Source organism: Bombus pyrosoma, linkage group LG3, assembly GCF_014825855.1.
Source record: "Bombus pyrosoma isolate SC7728 linkage group LG3, ASM1482585v1, whole genome shotgun sequence".
In the NCBI taxonomy this organism is placed as follows: domain Eukaryota; kingdom Metazoa; phylum Arthropoda; class Insecta; order Hymenoptera; family Apidae; genus Bombus; species Bombus pyrosoma.
The window spans coordinates 12949060-12971236 of NC_057772.1; the positions used below are offsets into that span (position 1 = coordinate 12949060).

At 34.0% G+C, this 22177-nt stretch overlaps 1 protein-coding gene across 4 annotated transcripts in view; it reads left to right on the forward strand.

Moving 5' to 3' along the window:
- LOC122566096 (rap1 GTPase-activating protein 1) overlaps positions 1–22177 on the forward strand; it is a 254552-nt gene that overhangs the window by 31376 nt on the left and 200999 nt on the right. The window contains exons 1-3 of one of the 4 annotated variants that reach the window (XM_043722839.1): positions 1919–2246; positions 2838–4654; positions 8134–8878. The exons of 1 other annotated variant lie outside the window; for it this stretch is intronic. In XM_043722839.1, coding sequence (XP_043578774.1) covers positions 8838–8878 — 41 coding nt within the window. In that variant the 5' untranslated portion in view covers positions 1919–2246; positions 2838–4654; positions 8134–8837. Of the gene's footprint in view, positions 1–1918; positions 4655–8133; positions 8879–22177 lie in introns of those variants that run through there. 2 more of the 4 variants (XM_043722840.1, XM_043722838.1) reach the window with 2 other exon arrangements.

Below are 22177 nucleotides of genomic sequence, written 5' to 3' on the forward strand. Positions count from 1 at the left end.
AGTATACAGCATGAGTAGCCAAAATGAGTGTCAAAAATGGTCCCACCGCATATCGAGGTCTATTAATAATTTTTATTTTGTATAACCATATGTATTTTCAAACTTGTTTCAAACTTTATCAATATAATCATGATAGTAGAGATGTATTATAGTGCTAATAATTTCTAAATATTTCGCATAACATGCATAATATATTTATAGAAGCTTCCGGATATTTTCGTGAGCTACCGTATTTATCGTACATAAACATTTCGAAATATAAATTACATTAGGCGTGGAGGAGTTGGGAAACCGAGCTTCATATAAAATTCTTTATTGCCAGCTTTTCTCGGAACTTAGGAATTATAAACGTAAAAAACGATACTTCATACCAACTGAGAATTGCAGAATTGCAGAAAAGCGAGAAGTACCACTTCTTTCCTGTGAAGATGAAAAATGAATAATATGGAGCAGACGCCCGGCAGCTATGTATCAACCTGTATTTTATGCTTGCGTACACCGATGCTCCTACTCGTCTCGTGAATCTCCCATCAGAATGAAAGTGAAAGTAGAGCTGACGCTTTACGAGGGAGGATAATGGAGAAAGAGAAACGGCGAAGGGGTTTGTCGGAAGTTGGAAGTAAAAAAATAATCGCACGTTGGATGTAACGATGTACTTGTTTCTCCATTTCAATTGTTATTTTTTCACGTTATCCTAAGAACTTTTGAAATATTTTTACCTCTTGTCAAATACAATACCAATTGAAATAAAGTATGTAGAGTGTCACTGTTTTGTTAAATATATTATTCAGTCAGATAAGGTTATACATTGTTTAATTCACATGGAACATCGAAATTTGTTTTCTGAGTGCAATGATCAATTAAAATTAAATCGTAATTAAACATAGTAAATAGTACTTAACATATTAAAATTTATTAAATAGGGGGTCAATAGACGAAAATAAATATATTTTACTCGTATTATGAATATTATTATAAATAGATAAAGATAATAAATATTATGTTGCAAACAAAATTCCTCGTTATCTGTACATCGCTTATTAGAACATATCACGTGCGTATAACACTTCTATCCATCTTTTACTTTTCACCTAGAAAAAGTATTACAAAACGGTCTGTTAGAAATTTTTGCTTCCGCTTGAATTAAGCACGCACAGAAAGCATAACGCTCTCTTGTGAAACGTATGATTTACGGTGAAAACTAGGAAAACAGTAATCAACTTTCAAAATTTCGCGAGTATTTTTGGAATCTATTCGAAAGGTGGCTTACTCTTTTAAAAACTATTTTACGTAATTAAGCCAGCAGGAGTCGACTCAATCGACTATAGAAAATATCAAACGAAACAAATAATTTCCATGTCCTTACAACTAATTCGTTGGCTTTTAATCATACACGATCTTGTTAAAACGTTACGTTACTTGTTATTTTTTAACAGTTACATGCAGTAAATGATTTAAGAAAAATTAGTTAAGATCAGTACCTAGCGCAAATAATCTTCATTTTATGATTAATAATAATATTTTGAATGCTATTGTTTGCTCCTGTGCAACTGAAATTCGAAACAAGACAAATTGAATTCGTAGCATTTACTTAGAAAGCGGTTCGATCTTGATGAAAATAACATTTTCACTGGGGCGTACTTGCGAAATTCTCGACGACATGATCGTACGATAAGCCGCGCAACAAGAAGTATAGATACGTGTGACGCGCTGAGGGTTTACAAGCGGTTAAACCGATGCACGTTCCCTCCACCGGCGGCTTACTCTCATATAAGCCTCCGGTTGTCAGACTGGAGGTGGTTGCGGAGGTGGAGGTGGCGTCCACAGGCAAGAGAGAAAGAGAGAAGAGAACGATGTTGGAGATCGAGAGAAGGGAGTGACTGCCAGTGGCGATGCATTGAGCAGCCACTAAAACAGTCCTCCGGCACTTCGATCCGTTGTCAGGTCGAGTAGCGCGTGCCGACCGAGCACAAGCTGCCTTTCCTCGATCAGACGATCAAGATCGATCGAACGCTCGCTACCTCGTGTTCCTTCCCGTTTCTGTCTCTCGGTGTGCACGGATAGAAAGGTTATCGCGTGGCTGCTCGATTCCACGCGCGACGCCCTCGAATCACCGGAAACCAGCGATCGATATCATCTTCCCGACGAAGTTTCACCAAGTTCTTGAAAACGGCGGTAAATGCGCGAAATAGTCTAGCCGTATCACGATCGTTTCACGCACAGAAACAAAGATTTTGGGATAGACAGTGAGTACTGCGGTCGTTGAACAGATCAATTAGAAACGCATTGAATTCGATCTATTCGCAAGAAAGATGTACAAAGCTGTTCATGGCTATTAAACGAGAAAGTATCGGTCAGAGTTGCTCATGCACGGGGTTCGCGTGCGCGCCCAATAAAATTAGTTGTTGTCTATGCAAACGAGCTAGCACGGTGGCGAAGTATCGGGGCAATTGCTTTGGAGCAGTTTGCCAGTTGGCAAACAATGTTATCTGCCTGTTGCTCGCAATTGCTGCAACGACAACTAATTAGCGTCGGCTGATGTAGCGTACTAGGTTAATCTACAGAAACGGCGAGATAGTTGAACGTATCCGTCCGGTTGCCGCGGACCGGAAAAATCGCATTTTACTTGACCATAACGAGTCACTTGGCTCGCAGTAATTACCGCATCGCTAACGGTAATTATTCTTGCTCTGTCCGCGCGCTAATTTGCAAGGTGTAAAGTAACGCGTGCCTGGAATCGTCTGTGTGCTTTTTGATGACTAAAATTATCGGTGACAGCGTAGCTTAATTTCTTCTTGTCTCCTATTATCGCGATATTTTTATCGCCGTTTTTCAAGAATTATCGAGGAAGTTATCGATTCGGTGAATGAGGTTTCTTCGAAAGCTGAATGAGTTGCACACGAAAAGGAAAGAAGGATAAATAAGGGAAGGGGCCCTGTGCTTGATTGGGCACATCTTTTTCGCGATGGCAAGCGCAGTGCGAGATAAAAGGGGAAAAATGTGTCATCGAGTTTGATAATGTGCTGACGTTGAGAATGTGAAAAAGTCTTTCGTGTAGACGTATCGTGCCTTTATATCGCTGCTACGTCGCGAACGGGTCGTGCGTTCTTCCGGCGGGATTTGAACAAAGACGTTGCCGTTAAGCGCGTATTCGATTAAACGAAAAAGAAGAAGAAGAAAAACAAGAAGAAGAAGGAACGGAAGTGGAGTACGCAAACTCCAGTTGGGGAAGCGAACGGATCGCAAGCAAGTGTCAGTTCATATTTTTCGGTGACTAAAGATTGTTCTTGAGTGATGCATCGGCGGATACGATAGCACAGAAAAACGAAATCGCTCGTACCCTGCCCAAGATCGGTGGATCTGCTTGATCTGTCGTGCCGACGAAGAAACACACCAAGGGAATTAATCGATCGCAAACGATAACGGGATCTCGGTGTATCTTAGGACGTGTAATCGCGGAGACGTGATTCGGCGAAACGGGTAACGAGCAACGTAACCAAGTCGAACGGTAAACCTACCCCCTAGATTGTATTCCAGTAACGAGCATCGATCTCGAAACGCGCTCTTCTTTCGTCTTTGCGATCAACAAAAACTGTTATAACGTGATTCTGTGGCAACGTGTGTTCGTGCTGAGACTTCCAGCCGATTGATACGTCTAACGGCCGAACAGGAATTCCTGTCACTGAGATGTTGACGAGTTGACTGCAGCGAAATCCACGATAGTTGACGATCCAAGAAAAATTTCGCCTGGAAAATTATGAAGTGATCGACGGACTACGACGCTTCAATTAACTGACCGGTTGGATGATCGTAACGCTTGTTGTTACGATTCCACTTAAATCTATCATTATTGCTACGTTCTTCTTAGCAAAGTTGTAGACGTATCCGGAGAAAATTGTGACTGCATTTTTGCGTAAACGCGATTAGAACGGGAACTTCTTGAAGAAGAGAATTCAATTATTGTTTAAATTCAGACTGCGAAGTTTCCAGTGAGCAGCGGCTATTTCTATCGTCTATGCAATTAAACTGTATTCTTCCGGACAGCTTAATTTGAATGAACACCCGGCCAACAGAATTTCTTTGAGCTTAAGCTTATCCTGAGAAGAAGGATCAAAGGTATATTCAACGTTTAAGCAAGTTTCGAACGAGGCTTTAAGATGGATCGCCGCTTAAGTTCAGGCTGTGGGATGGAAAGAAAATGAGGCCTGCATATATTGACATACATTAGGTCCCTTCGACCAGAATTCAATTTCTCCAATGCGTCAAACGTTTATTATCAAACGTTGAAAGACACGAACGAATATCTCGTGGATATTTAAATTTCTAGAATTGTTAGAATAAATTGTTCGATAGAAAAGTCTCAAGTTTAACATTTCGTTATATTGGAATTTCGTGACGATGAGATATAGCTTCGACGAGCCTTTAAAACAGATTTCACCGTAGACAGCATAAGAAGCGACTTTTATCGGAATCGTGTCATTTCTAAAGGAAGATCGAGAACAAGTTGCAAAGTATAATTCCATTTTAAAGGAGACTGAGCGGAAGCATTGATTAAATTTGAACGATACTAGCAGTATATACCTTGTCAAGTACTGTGAATATTAAACATTCGCTGGATATTACGTTTATACAGCAAAGCGTGCTGCTGAGAAAGGTAATTAACGTGAAATATCGTATAATAAATTTTACACTGAAATTTCATCCTCAACGCGATAAAAAATATCAAGGAATTTTAACACATCGAAATCATTATCATCCATTACTGTTGCGTTTTTTTCGCGTAAAAGTTATCAATCATCAATATCATTATTTCAGTTTTCAATGCACTTGATGATATACATTTCTCTAGAAAATGATAATTTCAATAAAAATTTCGATTGAATATTAGGAAACAGTTGACTGTAATCAAGATTAGGTACAAAGTTAACGGTTCAATATTCGCTTGTCTTAATAGGTATATCGTTATACACATAATAAATTTAATTAGTCGGAATTACATTCACTTTCTAATGTGTGATTGAGAAAGTGTTAAAGTTCCATGTGAAACTTTGAAAAGTGAAACGTATCGAGTTTTTAGAATCTACGTTCGACAATAAGCTTGAGATCATTCCCAGTAAATTATGTACGAATTTATTTATTGGGAACTTCCATCGACAATTTGTTACATCCTACGTACGAGATTTATAAGGTTTACTTGAACATTACATTTTTGGTTGAGCGAAGAAAACGCTTCGTATCCTCTTGCAACATTTTTTATTTCATTCTAACTGAGATATCGCATGTTAACTTTTAACGATCTTTTTTAATGAAATTTTCAATTGTTGCATATTTACTGTTCGTCTTTCTTAAATTAACCAAACACACCTTCACGTTCATGTTTCTTCATCAATATTGCTTGTTACGAGTTACGAGAACTTATTAGATAGATAGATAGTTTAATTTCAGCCTGCCGGCCTTAAAGTAGGATTTGCATTTCAATTTTTATGAATTTTCAACATTTCACATTACTAGAAATATCTTTGGTCATCAACAACTGTCTTTACAACTTGCGCCTCTAATTTTCTGCAACTCGTGAACTTATTAATTAGTTTTACTTCTTCTTTTAAACTGTTCTACCCAGGTCAGAACCATATGTTGTTTTCACCGGACAAAGTAGACGATTCTTTAGAAATAGATCCATACAAATGGTAACGCCTTCTCAAAAATGCATTGTACGAAAATGCATAAAACATTCAGTTCTGTATACTGAACGGCCCTAACAACTGAACAGGCTCTATCTTTATTTGAAGTAAAGTTAGACAAAAGTGGTAGGACAAAATTCTGTACTATTCAACGAGCTGTACCATCTTATACCACGACATTTTTTTCATATCTGATTCATGTAAAATGAAATTACATTTCACTGGAACTGTACAAACCTCTTCTGTATAAATTAATTCTTCGAGTTGTTCCAACTAAAGCTATAAAGTCAGATTAGTTTTTTTGTTTCTTGATATTGTTTCTTGACATTTCCCATTACATATGTCATCGTCATTATCTTTATCATACGGTTACTAACATATTAAGATATTAAGATTATATTAAATGTAGATGTAAATATAAAATAACATAAGTAGTACGTATATCGTCGCTCATAATCGTATGCAAATATATAAGTATTTTGAAAAAGTTATATTAGTAACTAAAAACTAAATGAATTAATGAAAAGTTACTGATTAATCATTATACTTACTATCTTCTTGCAAAATAAATAGTATACATGTATGTATATATGTATATCATATGGAATATAAATGGTAATGGATTGAAATGAAAGACGCGACAGTGTTGTATATGATCGTAAATGTTATTGTTAGAATTATATCGTATAATCGTGATAGTCTCTCTATATTTTATTTATAGCTTGATAACCATACGAACAAAGGATAATGAATTCTTTAAATAATCATACTATTCGATACGGTCTGACAATTACAAATTCCAATTCTTTTATTGCATATAAAAAACAGTCATGTAAATTTTATCGTGTCAAAATATAAGTTCTAACAAAGGGCGAAATTGTCTTGGATAAATTTTCTATTTATAATTTTATAATTAAACTTGCATTCAAAGGTAACCAAGTATTTAAATACTTTTACAATAGTTACGAAAACACGATAACAATTGTTGATTTCACGTTAATATTCTAATATTCTAATCGTTGAAATGTGTCTGCAGTAAAAATAATTAAACAATAAAATGGAAAATGTAAAGAAACCTTTTCATGTACTTCTTTACATTATTACATTGAAAGGGATAAAAATAAAATATCTCGTGAATTCAGTATTTAATGGTCTTGTCTTGTTCAGCGATGCACTTGTAGGAAACATCACGCGACAGGATGATAGGGCTTGTTAAACAGGGCAAACTTTTCCTCTACGACATTTTTCTAACTTGTCTTACGGAATGGAGATATAATCCAACACAGTTGCTAGTATCATCCCGTATTTTCTGGAATTATTGACAAGAACAATGTGACATCGACACTACACGATAAAATACACCTACACTATAAAAAGGAATGATCTCAAAGTTAAAGTCTGCGTTGTTATACACATCGAAAATTCAACGGATGTTTTTGTCGATAAAATGACGTTAATCCGGTCGGTGCGCGTCGGATGCATCGCGCAACAGATAAATAAATCATGGCAGAATAAATTATCGTCATCTCAAAAAATAATAATATAATCGCCACACGTTCGACGCTCGCTTTTAATAACTCATCGTGTAAACGAGTCACTTTCGATTCGGCGGTTCGTGCTTCGATATTCAACGTTCGGTTATTATGCGTATGAATTAAATTTCAACGAATAATTAAGGTGCAAGGATATCGTGCATGGAAATTTATATCCACCGGAGATGTATAGCCTCGGACGTTGTTGATAATATAATTGAAACGTCCGAAAGATGAAGCCCGAGAGTGTTCCTTTTTGTCGTTCGATCCGTTCATGAGGATCGTTCGTTAACCGATAAATACCGAGTGAGCGAAGAGGCAAGAGAAAATTGTCGAAAGCGCGAGAATTTCTTTGGTCAGGTATCCGTTTCTGCGTGGCGCGATAACGTAATTGAAATGTCTCGAGGCTGAGGTTCTGTTCGGAATATTCCCGCATAAATCACAGCCGTCCGATCGACTCCTTTAAGTGGATCATTCGTTAAATGTAAATGTTGCAATAGAAATCTCGCCGGGGTTCGAAGTTGTACGTACAGATTTTCCTTTCTCCCTCTTCTCGCTCGCGAACCGATTACGCACGGCGAGGTTGCCTCCGGTTTCCGATAATGCCGGCGAAACGTTCTCGATGCGCACGCTTTTATCTACGCTTTAAAGTAAATTACAAGTTCTTTCTGGAAGATTTAACCTCATCGTGCCGTCCGAGCGCGACGAACGACGTGGAACGAGCGAGCGTCGAACGAGAGATCGACTACCGAGCGAAATGAATCTTGTACTGGATTGTCGTTTCCGTAAAAGATGCTGCAACTTCATCAAAGTTTCACGACGACGTTTGAACATGAGGATATATATCGTGCGACTCGTTGCCACAAATGGCTAGCGGAAACGCTCTGACTCAGTTCGCTTTTTTCTGCTATCCGACACAGGGCTCTGATTAAACACTCGAGGGGATTGTCGACCGAATGCCGAGCGTCGCACACGAGGCCGACAGAAGCTACGAGAAACGCGTAAATCGTACGTTGCTGATTTTCGAAAGGACGATTGGCCTGATCGAACGGAACGCTGTCTAATTAAACGCCACTCGTAAGACCACGCATTTGCTTCTCTTACGACGTTCGACATTACGATTCAATCGTATTCGAAATCAACCATCGGATATCGTAGTTACACGTCGTGAGTGTACTGCACCAGATTTGGCGAAGAGCCAATGAAATAAACAATTTGCGTGTTCTTCGGTACATATTTGAAGGAATCAACAAAGAGAGCAAACGAGGAAGATTTACTTTCGACGTCTGTTAATCTGCAGAGGATTTTTCCGAACTCTTCGAACTGGTTGCCGTCGAATCTAAGTGTTCGATAACGCAATTGAAAGATCCTGAGTGCATACACACGTGCCGAGCGTATCGAGCATCACGTATTTACACGCGTGTTCGATTCGAGGCTTCGGGGACGTGGTACCGTTTGATTCTTCGTGTTAGACTCTGTCGATATCGGCCACCTTCCGGTCGTTCCACGGTCCACGTTCTTCGACGTGCACGGAGCGGGAATTTCGCGATTCCCACGAGCTGCTTCACGCCGCAACTTCCATTCGATTTTCCTTGGAATTGCCTCGTGTGCGACTCGCCCTGAGATGCTGAAGATACGCATGTTGGATTACATCGGGGACACTGGGTAAGTGTTCTTGCGACAGTTAATAGTTGTCATTTTGTTTAATATTTCAACGCATAATTGCGAGCTTTGATCTTGACAGATCAAAAGTCATGAACTAGCGTTATGTCCCTGACGCGCGCTCTTAATCGGTGCGTTGCGTAATAATTATCGTTTCGCTATTTATGTTGACGTGCGTGAAAATGCATGCATTAAGGAAAAGCGAGGTTCCATTTCCCGGAGTGCCGCTTGTAATTATTTAAACGATAACGAATCTCGATTTTATTTTGACAATTATTCTTCCTTATGGCAATAATACTTTTCTAATTATTTCTGATACTTATACTGTCTTATAAAAGGGTTTAACGAAACTAAACCTATTCGGAAACCTTTTAAAATATTGATTAAGACATAATACTGGTTTTTACTTCATTAGTCTATTTCGTTAGTTTTAAAATGTTCCCTCGTTTATTACAAGACTACAATTTTTATAAAAAATTATCAATGAAGTGGAGCTTGTATAGTGATTTGTTTTCCTTTTAGAAGATTTTAATCGTATATTTTTTATTTTGCAAATGTTGCATATTTCGTACGTGTTGTACATGTCTCTTAAGGAATTATGCAAGATTATATTATCTGTTATTTAATAGTTCACTAACATTATCTTATTATTTTTCACATATATGTTTATCATATTTGTTTTTATTAAATCCAATGCAATATTGCTTATTAGAGCTTTGAACAAACTCTAAGTGTAAGGTCACACACAAACATATCGAGAAAAATCTAATGAGAAATCTAACGATGAGCTAAAGATGTTGGAGAAATTATGTCGGAGTGAAATACGATTTTGAAGAGAAATCCAACTTCAAAGAACTCTGTTACGAATTAATGAAATTTAAAAATCGTGGAAATATATTTAGGAGAAATAAATTTAGATATCTACTATGAATATATATCGAGTTAGTATAAAGTAACTTTAACTGACAATACTTATTGATTAACTGTTACTAATATAGACAAAATATTTATCGTATCATTTTCTCAATATACGAAACTATTTATTGCATATTTTAGTATTTAATATTTAGTATTTTAGTATTTAATATTTTAGTATATTTCTACAACAATAAATTTTCACATTTCACATATTTCCTATCTTCATTGCAAATTGAATTCACGGAGTACTTTATTATCTTCAATAGACATATATGATTTACGAATCCTGAAACCATATTCGTTGAAAATTATGAAACATTCATAGTTCTTAATAATACAAAACTACTGTTCCATCATTTTCCATTCAAATTCACACTCCCTATACATAGCTAATGTAAGCCTATTTTAGAAAGCTGTCCAATTAATTGTATTTTTATATTTATCTCGAAAATTCTATTCCAACGTTTATTAATCTTTTTTCACCTTGGTTAATTATCAAATAATCAAGCGTATTACTCATTTATTAGTTCTTCTTACGATAAAAGAGTTAATGATACGATCGCATAAAGACGAGAAGATTAATATCCTTTTCGAATCTTCATAAAGAATGAACTTTTACTGGCAGGCATTTACTTTACTAAGCTCTTAGCTACGCTTTCTGTACGGTAACGTAAAGTAGCATATGCATTTATAGCGACGATGCCTTTACCTTCGCGTAGCTTTGTGAGCGCGTGAACAGACTCATTCATAGTCCAGTCGCGAAATGATGGGTTGAAGCGTAGATTCTTCGTTTTAGGTCGCTCGGCATCATGCGCAATAACGTTCATTTGCACGTGTAGGTGATTACTTTATGTTAATAATGGAGACTGATATTTGGCCTAGATTGAATTGGTAATCCCTAGGCGATTTTGCGAAAGACGCAAAATATCGACTGTGCCCACGTGTTTTAATTAATTTCGATAAACGTCGTTGGTTGACATTTTTTAGAGAAAAATAATTTGATGAAGGAATATCGCGGTTCTGCCATATGATACATTCTAAAAAAGTAATAATTATTGAAAATTTCATATTATTCTATGCTCGTAATTTAAAATGTTTGTTGGAATATGAAATCCTTGAAAACTATTCAGATTAACATATTTTCACGCGATGATTTCCTTTAAAAATGGACGATTAAGTTCTTCATAAAAGACAATAAATATTAATCAGGTATTAAAACTGTTATAATTTTTAAAACGAGCAAATCCTTTCCAACAAATTGTAAAACTCAATATATGATCGATTTAGTCGTTAATAATCTATTTTAATGGTTTAATTTTATTAAACAATTAATTAAATTTTCTAAAAAATTCTTTAACGTGACATCGAAACTATAACATACAAAGTATCTTTATTTACGTGTGGAATACTTGAGCTCTAAATTAATTACTTGAACACCAAAATACTAGAATACTTGAACATTAAAGGTTCTAGGACTTAGCAGAGAAACGTATTATTTCTGCAATGAAAATGTGTAAGCGAAAAGAGGTAGGAAAAAAAGATGGAATGTACAGTTCTGCTTTAACATTGCCATACTGCGGAGATATCCATGCACTTTTACAAAACAATTTGAAAGTTGCATTTGGCAGTAAGGTCGACGGGTAACTGGTTTTTTCGATTTTTGGAGTGTGAAAACTGGTTGTACGCGAGATAAAATCGTCTAAAAATGGTCAAAATTACATATAACAGCCTCTCGTTATTTTCTATCGGTACGTTGGTATACAACATTGGTCGTGTCTCGCGTTTCCCAATTATTTTTCATTCGTGCGGAACGCGATTTACTTAACCTGAGGGCAATTAAACGAACGAGTAGGAGGGTCAGCATATTTCGACGCCTTAAATCCCACAGTAGTAGGTGTACTTTTTTGTCATGACATGCTTTTAAGAACAGACCAGGTATTTGCATTTGGAATGAAATTATGATTGGGGAACCCATTTTACTCGTCTCGCTGCCGACCACTAGAAATGTATCGTCCGGAATACTAATGAACACGCTTGAGAACAAGACCGATATTCTTTTTCTCTTCGAATATAACGACGGCTCTGCAACGTACTTAACGTAGATAAAATTTAAGACGGAATTAGAACGAGCAGAGACCTCATTTTGTCAAAAGGGTTCGCCACGGCCAGATAACCTTAAATCTCTGAAATTTACGATACGCTGTTTCGTACGTAATTGCACCATTATCGTTTAAATATTTGTCAAGAGCTATCGAATGGCGCTTCGTCGATACATTTGCCGCTTTTACAGAGTGGTCCATAAGTCGCTTTCCCATCTGAAAAGTGTATAACCTTCTTCTTATTGTAGGTGTATTTTTAGATTTTCCTTCCCGATTTTTTAAGTCTGTTTTTTTTTGGAGAAATTTATAATGGAGATACCTACAACGGGGCAACGAGCAAAGATAATTGAATTTTATTTTCGAAACGAGTGCTTCATTATTCGAACGTAGAGAGCATATACTTGTTATTTTAACGATAAAAGTCCACCGACAAAACTAGCGATACGTCATTTGGTGCAGCGTTTCCAGCAACAGGGTTCTGTCGGTGATTCGCCACGAACTGGAAGACCACGTTCAGTACGTATGGAGGAAAATATTGAACGTTCCCAGGGGAGCGTTCATGAAGAACCTGGAACATCCATTCGAAGACGTTCTCGCTAACTTGGACTTTCAAGGAGTTCACTACAGTGTACCTGAGACTCGGTGGTAACGAGATGGGGCAACTACTCATGCAGCCAGACTCATGATGTAATTGCTAGGAGAAATTTTTGGAAATCGTTTAATTTCGCGAGCTTGCAATTTTAATTGGTCTTCCTGGTCGTTCGATACAATGGTTTCGGACTTTACGATATTCAAATGGAAAAGCGACTCAAATCTGAATTATAGAGAGAATGCAACATCCTTTTATGCAATTGCGAGAATTTCAAGACAGTTATCTGTATGCAATGTACCTAATGAATGTAGATGTACTGTACCAGGAAGTCCAAGAACTTATATCTCCCTTTAAGAATAATAGAAAAATTTTTGAAGATCGGTTTGCTTAACGACTTTTGGAGTACTGTTGCGTTATATTATTGTATAAATAATCCATAAATTTATTTCACTGAATCGATTGTATAAATGATCTAGAAATTTATTTCAGCATAGCTTTCATATTTAAGTAAAAAGGAAAGAAAATACTTTTGCAGCTTTATTTTAAGGAATCATAATAAGGCTCATGAACTTGAGTATTTATGGTATGCAGAAAGAAATAATTTAATAACACTTCAAATTGTTCTTTTTATTACAATTTATATAGGACAGACACATTTTATGGAGTAATGATTGTTAGGTTATTACTCACGCTTGTCAATCGAAGAGATATATTTACGTCTAGTTATTGAGATATACACACGTATGTCGTAGTTGATATATGACGAATAGAAGGTAGCACATGTAGAGAGATTTATATTGCGTAAATATAGACGTAGAACTTTCCAACATTATATTGGATTGAGTATAATTGTTTAGGAATTATTATCATCCTTATAGAATTAAAGTTATACAACGCTCTTTTATTGTTAACTTTAAGGTAACAAATCTTGAAAGATATTATTTATCACATTATTTAAGCATTTATCGTTATACTATTTCATGGTATCTTTGTTAAATGTGGAAATTTACCGAGTAAATTCTTTATTTCGCAAAATTTCATTTAGTTTGTTTAGTGTAGATATTGTTAATTAGGTGCCAGTTGGTTAAAAATATTTTTTCGTTTATTAATTCATTTTCTATATCGTTAGTGCTTTTTTGAAAGTTATAAATTATTCAATCGATTTTGTCATGATTGTGAATGCGCACAATCGAAAAACGTTTCCTCGAACACAACTGTCAGTTACCTGTGTTTTCTATAAATCGCAAAAAGCTATACTACTTTTATCAATATACAGTGTAATTTTTCTAACACAATATGTAGTTATTTTTTAAGTTCCATTTTTTTTTTGTAGCTTCTGTTAAATATATGCAATCAATTAAGTTTCAATCTATACGTGTTTATCTCTTTCAAAAATACCTGTTCCCATACAAATCACACAGGTCCACGTATTTCATCCTTTATAAATGAAACATTCATGAGATTAACACATAATTATAGAAATATTTGTTAGGTACTTGATACTCAAATTCGCTTACTGAAATTATCTGAAAGCGTGGTTACTTGTTCATTGAAACAGTATATTTCTATCCATTTGAAATCAATTATTGTTCGTTCTATGGAACTAATTTTGGGGCGTAATTCTCCAATGGTAGTTAATGGAATGGTCAAAGCGCGAATCCGCGAGAATACGTTTCTAATTTCCTGTTTATTCATCACGACCCACGCCGTCAATTTATCCGCGATATAATAAAGGCCGGTTTGTGGGTGCAAAATGTTGGCAAATTGATCTAATGAGGTCGTCGATGCTCGAACAGGAAGGCAAAGAGGCGTCGGAAGGTTTCACTCGGTGAAACTTTTTCAAGCGGCAAGAACGAGAGCACTCGCTTCGTGACGCGTTATTTTTAAGCCGCTCTAGTCTTTATAATTTATACCCTGGTCAAAAGTTTCCTGATATAATTAAAAGAATCGTATTATAGTTGGAAAGTGTCGATTTCTACGTTTGTATTTTAAATGCAGAATTAAAAACAAAGGCAAATTCTATACTAACGAATTTCTATTCGCATCTAACGGTACTTAAATTGTGTTTTTGCGTGTGTTTCAATAGAATAAAAATACAATTGTTAATTATAAAATGAAATATTAAATATCAGATAACAGTTGATGTATTTGCTACATACCACCCGATATAATTATATTATATATAGAAATACTAACATAAGTCTAATTACTTATACTAATTAATCTGTACTAACATACGAACAAAATTCGAAAACAAATACTTTTCAGAAAGTTCGTAAAACACCTTAACATTTTAACGACGGAGGTATGCCAATTAATTTCCGAAGCAATTCTTATATTATTTACGAGGAGTGAGATCGCAATTAATTTTTCTAAAATACGATTCAGAGAAAACGATCAACCTTTCTTTCAATTTTCTAAAAATATCCTTAATAGCACATTATTGTTTATGATAAGAGCATCTCATCGATAGAGAGTTAACGGATATAGAAATAAATGAAATAATTATAAAATAATATTTTATATCTCGCCTCGCTCTTTACATGAAACATGTCAACCGTTGTTATAAATTTTACTTTTAGAAAATTAATAGTGTTTTTGCAATTTAATGCTTAATTTTTTTTAGAATATAGGAGTTATACAAGATTATATTCAGATTCATTAAATTTTATTCAAAAGAAAGGACTGGCGAAGAATGATTCATTACTATTAATCATATATTCACATTTATATCCAGGAAGTAGTTCGAAATGTTATATTCACTCAGCTCGCTCAGTTTCAAATGAAAATCGTTAATTTATCATTGAGAATTGTTTTTATGGTTGGAAAAAGGTAAAAAGCGATTCGTATATTTAAAATTAATATTTCAATATCTACTGTTTAATCAGAAATTATTTACTTAACTAAACTTCAAATTATTTTTTAAACGATTAAAATTACAGAAGTTAGCACAAAAATGTTTTTAATTTAATAGGTATATTAGTATTGTCTTTAATATTCAGATGTTTATATTCCATAGGAACATTGGAAAATAATAATATTCAGATGAAATAGGACATATTTCGTACATGTATCTGGTTTAAATGAACTAATAAATAAATAAATAAACTATTTCGTATATATCCAAGGCATAGAAGATACGTGCAATTTGAAATTACGTTTAAATGCATACACGTACATGTATATAAACGGCACAGCACGAAAATTCCATTTTTCAAACGACAATACGTTGTGCCGGATTTTCAGTGAACAAAGTGGGTGCAGGCTTTTAGAGTGCGGTTTTGCGGACTGTCCACATTGTCTGCGCTGACTATGTATGTTCGACGATTACCAGCCGAAGCTCGCAAATTCGATTGCGCATCCAGACCAAGCGCGGCGTGGCGGTTGTTCCATCGTGGATATGTGGCGAACGCTATGACATCCTATAGGAAGTTATGAGATGGGATACGAGATTGCAGAATTCGTATTCTTGATTTCTTCAGAAAGCAATTTAGAGTAAAATACAGTTGGCAACCTAGTCTTATTCTACATTACTCAATCTACGATATTACTCGAAATCTTATATCCTTTGCAATTTACGCATCTTGCTGATGATGTTGCTAGTGATTGATACTAGGCAGATATTCTTTAGATATGTATGCTTATTGTTAAATAGATAATTTATATTCTTCGTAAACCAATATGGTAAATGGAATTGGTATACTTAAAAAATATTATGAAATGCAGTTTGTCTATGCATCTACGAATTTTATCTAATAAATAAGTACTATCTATTAGTAACTAATACCTTCGATGTTTTGAGGAATTGGGAAAGCATAGTCGTTGTATATATTTTAGTCTCGCTCTACTTGTCAGTAGGTATTTCTTTCATTTTTATTTTTTAAACAAAGAATCATTATCTGAAAAAAATGAAAAGAAGACGCGTTACATTTTCATGAATCTAATTATCATCACATTTCCTCATTTTCTTACAGCTTTCAAAATCTTTCTATCACGTTTCGCATTTAATATACTTTTCAAGTTGATGAAACTATTTGAATTCAAGTATATAGTTCACTTCCCACATAGACTTCAGGTTCCTGTTCGCACAAGCTGAGGTACTTGACACTACACATATTGCGTATATGTATCTGTCTATTCTATGAAATGTCATAGTTTTCGTAAAGTTTTAAAAATTTAGAAATCTTTTTGTTGTTTCACTTATATGTGTAGTAATACATGTACGCATATACTAAATAATATATTATTGTTTATACCATTTAAAACGTATTTCATGGCGAGGAACAGTCGCTTCAGTTCAAGCGACTTGAAGTCAAATAACTGGATTATAGTTTCGGTTATATTATATAGTTGCTGAATCGAAGCAATGTGAAATTACCTTTCCAGATACACATGGCTTGAAATAATCTTTTAAGTTTCAAATGACACTGAAATCTGTTCAATTACCTTCTGCATAAAACGAACAACAGTCGTTGGAGAATATAATGTTACTGTAATTTCGCGCTCGTTCACTAGGTAATCCACTTGCAATTAAATCAGTTAAATACTTAAAATGAAACGACTTTGAATCGGGCAACACGATTTGTATGAACCGAAGCCACTAAGAATTCAATGTTTGTAGAATTTGAACAACCTGACTAATGCAAACGGGACTTAACAGTTTCAGAAATATCCTGTAAAGAACTTTCTCTTCTAAGAAGTGTCCAAAATAGTCATTCAGCTACAGAATTATTTAAATGAGCGAGGTTGAAAAATGATCATTAAACTGAAAGGCATCGGTCTGGCAAAAATGAACGGATAATGAGAAACTGAGATACATAGTAATCAGTGTCGGGCAATTGTACACGTTTCAGATAAAGTGGACAAGCTTTTAATTGAGAGCGAAATATGCTGGAAATTATTAGTTGTTAACACGCTGAGCATTCAGATAACAGTTGCGGTTGTATTTTAATAGCAAGACTACACTCTTGATGCGTAGGTCGGCCTCTTACTATATTCGTCGTTGTATATCGAATGAGTCACTTTTTGAAATATAATTAAAGTGTATTCATGATTATTAATTCACTCGTTATATATTCAGGCTGTCGTTCGTTGCGCATTCAAACCACATATCGCTCGAACTGTACTTACATGGAGTTGAGTTTGACTCTCTATTCGCGTGTACTGCAAGATCTGTTTATAATAAAAGAGTTTGACCTTATTTACTATCGAACCTTAGAAACAGCTGTGGACAAATTTTTAATATTCTTCTAATAATTTAGCGGCAGAAATGATCATTTTTGTTATAATAAAGACAGGTAAAACGTATATCATATTAATTTTCTGTAGTTATACCTTATATAAAAATAAGATAAGATTATGAAACAATAAAACAGCTTGATCGTATGGAAGGAAGCTTTGTTTTTGAGGAAATTGATTCTAATGGAACATCTGCTGTACATGCGTGTAATTGTACGATTCAATTTATCGTTCTACAGATATCAATTGTAGGTCATCGTTCGATAACCAGGTTTATACGTAGCAAAAAGATCAATACCTTCAATTGCTCGTTTGTAAAATGTATAAACTATGATCGACTCGCATTTCGTTTCATTGTATCACGTACGAAATCGTAAAAAGGTTCGTTTACATAGACTTTTTTAATGACATTTTAAGCTTACGGTTTCACAATGATACGAAGTTCATTTATATAGACTTTACTTTTCCTATTTTACTCTCACGTAAAGTATAATAATTCTTTCGAATTCATCCCAATAATCTATTCTTTTCCAAACATCAGAACGATTATTATTTTATTGGGAATAAAAGTTCTCATCTAGCACTTATTAGCATTACATTAGGTTGTCTGAAAAGTTTCTTTCGTTTCATAAGGTGATAATAGATGAACAACAATTTATGTTTTATATTATTTTATTGAATTTTATTGAATCCATTTCGTTATATTTCTATTATTACGTTCGTGCATAATGCAATAAACTAATATAAAACAATATTATTTCCTTATAAAAGGAAAGAAATTTTTCAGGCAATGTAATAGATCTAAAATATTGTTTCCGTAAAAATAAGATTTAAAAAGTCGAGCGGAGAACTTTTCTTGTTACATTTTATAGTAGATTTCTTTTTCATACATCATCATCGTCATTTTTTACGCAATTAATTAAGTTTCTCGCGTAATAAAATTTGCATCGTAGATAAATTAAAATATCGTTCTGGTAAAATTTACATTTAAAAAGTGAAGTGAAAAGCGCGATTCTAAAGCTTTAATTACTTATCGGTGGTTAGTAGCGCGTATGTTCGCGCAAAATATCACGCGATCGAGGTATACTTCTTCCTTACTCCCTTTATTTTGTTCACCAATATGTAGCCTGTAAGCATATGGATACGTTGGTATTCGTGAAAATGATACTTCGCGGGCAAGGTTGTCCAGTTCGTATAACTACGTTAGGTACTACCTACGTTTCTATATACGTAGGTATACAGAATGTTTTAAAACAGGAGGACAGCTAAAAGAACAAATCTCTGATGTTTCATATACTTCTAATATACTTGTAACGTACTGCTATCTAATCTACAAATTATTCTAAAAGCAATATTTTCATGTTGCTTTGATTTGCAGTTTTTATAGCATGTTCATTTTTTCAGTTTTATGAACCCCATTTTGTTTTACCGAGCATGATTTATGATATACTTGTTTTCGATCTGATTTAGCAAATAAAATTATCTCTGTAATCTTTCCTCATTAAATTCATTGGAATTTCACTTTAAATTATTTACGTCTTAACCCATCTTTTTTTAATCTTTTGCAATTATACTTCGTAGCATTGTTTAACGTTTTTTTCCTTTGAAATTGTTTATTCCTTCGAAATTGTTGCTATTGTGAAACAGCATATTATATAGTGTGTCGATTGACAAACAGTGCAAGTATGTTTTACGAATAAAAATATGGAGAAAATGTTATATAAACGTGGGCTTGTAAATGTTTTATTAGAAAGTTACAGTAAAAATATGAAATAACAACGGACTGGTTTTTCTGGTTCAATATAATGGTTAAAGAAGCGATAATTCTCGACGATGGACAGGTCGTAGAAGACGGATTCTTCGCATACCGAGATTATTGAATATCACGGCATTGAATTTTTATTCGTGGAAAGCTTTAAAAGACAAAATATCGGAGGTTATTATAAAGCTTATTAAAAATTGATAAGCCTTAAGAATGCAATAAGAAGTTTATAATCAGTCCGTTGAAATGAAAGGAAATCAACAAAGAATTCAAAATATGACAGATTTTACTTTTTATCTTATTTGTAAGAATACATAGTATTTTTTCTATAATTCTTTAACAGGCATTTATGAGCATACGTTTGTACGTATAGCTTTTTTTTTAATTCTTCTGTACACATACTAACACATACTGTATACTTACTTAATACATGTTTCGTATATTAATTTTTAGAAGTAATTCTTATTTGCTTGAGCGGCGATGTCTGTTATGGCAATAATATTAAAATCTGAATAAGATTAAAAAATTTGTTCTTCTTTTACATTTTTATAGTAAGATAATTAATTCGTTAGCTTTTACAATTGGTGGATATTATCGTATCATATCTCTCGTGATAAGGTATATCGTAAATATTAGCACAGAAAATTAAAGTTAAAAAAGCAAGAATTATTTTCAAATATTAAATTTTTTAATTACGTTATTCCGTTATTAATCATAGTTTCCTCCTTTCTTCAGCTTTATTTTCTTTAAGTAAATATTACATTTTTTAATTACATTTTTCTGTTATTCGTTTCAGTTTCTTTCTCTTGGATTTTGTTTTTTTTTCAGCTTCGCTTTCCGACATAATATCGAATTCAATGTTGAAGCAAACAGATTGTTTTATTAAAACGATTGCATTTACTATTATGCATTACTATAACGTACATATAAATTAGTATATACTATTACTTTTATCTTTGATTCGATGTTTCATTTGTCTAATTGTTCAGCTCTTTTGTTTTCTTTTTGATTATGGAAATTGTTTTACACCTATGAAATTGTATACTTTTCATACTGGATAAACATACCGTTATGGCTGTTAGCAAAATCAGTATTTGGAATTTCATATTCTTCAACATTTACAGTGAATATCATCTGAATTACATCTACAGTGAATTAGGTATGAGTATAGTATATGTTACCGCTAAGTATTAATTATTACACGTATAAATTATACAAGCAGCACCTTGTTGTAGATTGAACGGTTACCTGTTTTCCACGTTAACATACCGGAAAATTGACTTTCAAGCATTGCGTTTCTGAATTTCTAGTGATTATAGATTTAAAGTAATGCATTTCATCTTTTACAAGTATACTACATTCACCTAAAAAGATAACTACGAATATTATATTTCATGAAAATTAAATTACGTATATTTCTAGAAAAGAATAGCTACATGTAATTTCATTAAGAAGCTAAATCACAAAGTACAGAGCAAACGATTAAAGAAAATTAATTTTTGCATAAAGTATTATCACATAGACAGTTAACAGATAGCCATGTAAATAATTTGCTCCACAAACATTCACGCCACTTAAATCAAAGGACAAAACGCATTTTAAATACCTGTGTCTGTAATGTGCTGTACCGTACAGAGTGCGAACAAAGTTCTTTTCAGTTTCTTTCAATTAAGATCTGATAAGTAACAGGATATTTTGCTGGTTGTGCGAAACTTTCGAATTAAATTAAACTTGTAGCGCCATTTAATATATCGGCGAGAAAATTGGAGAGTGGTTTTAACTACGATAATACAACGCATCGTTGATCGATTGAACAGTTCGAAACTTCATCAAGTAATTATAATTTAATCGACATAAATTGATTTGCTACGTGATCATCTATTCGTAGCTCTGGTCGTCCTTGCACGTTCTAATGAATAGATGAATGTGTAATTGCCTGGCGCAATTCGATCGATTGGGTTCCAATTGAGCCAATGAATCTGTCAACGCTAATGACATTCGAAAGACAGTGATGTGAACCCTTGTTGCGCCAAGGTTACGTTACGCGTCCGTTTTGGTTTTCCTATTTAAAAGGAACGTTAATTAACGCCTAACTTCCCGAGTAATTATATATGTCCTTGCAAAAGAAATTCAACAGCAAGGGTAATTTCGTTAAAAAAAAAAAAAAAATACAAAAGTTATCTTTACATTCATCATTCTGGTTCGTGCAGGAATTCTCTTCACCATCGTTATAGAATTATTTATGTTAAATTTAGTAGAAAAGTTTTACTTCCTAGTATTTCCAAATAAATCATATTGTTTTAAATTATATCTAGTTTCCAGTCAAATTATTTTTATCTTAAGGGAATAGAATTAATTTTCTTTTGATAACGGAATTTTGCGATATTTATTACGTTTGTAAAATCTTTAATTAATGAAGATTTGATAGTTAAACGCTAGATAACGATGATACGGTGTGTAAGAATTAATGTTTCTTCTTTTGGCTTTGTAGTAGAAAATAGTATATTTTTAAATTTCTTCTCAGACAAAGATAACTTGAGATAAAATTTAAAAGCAAAATAGACGGGGATGTATAACGACGCGTTTTAAAAATGTATATTAAAATCCCTTGAGGCAACGTTACGACAAATAATGTGAATGTGTACGTACATCAAAAAAATTTGAGTAACACAGAAAATGATGTTCAAAGATGT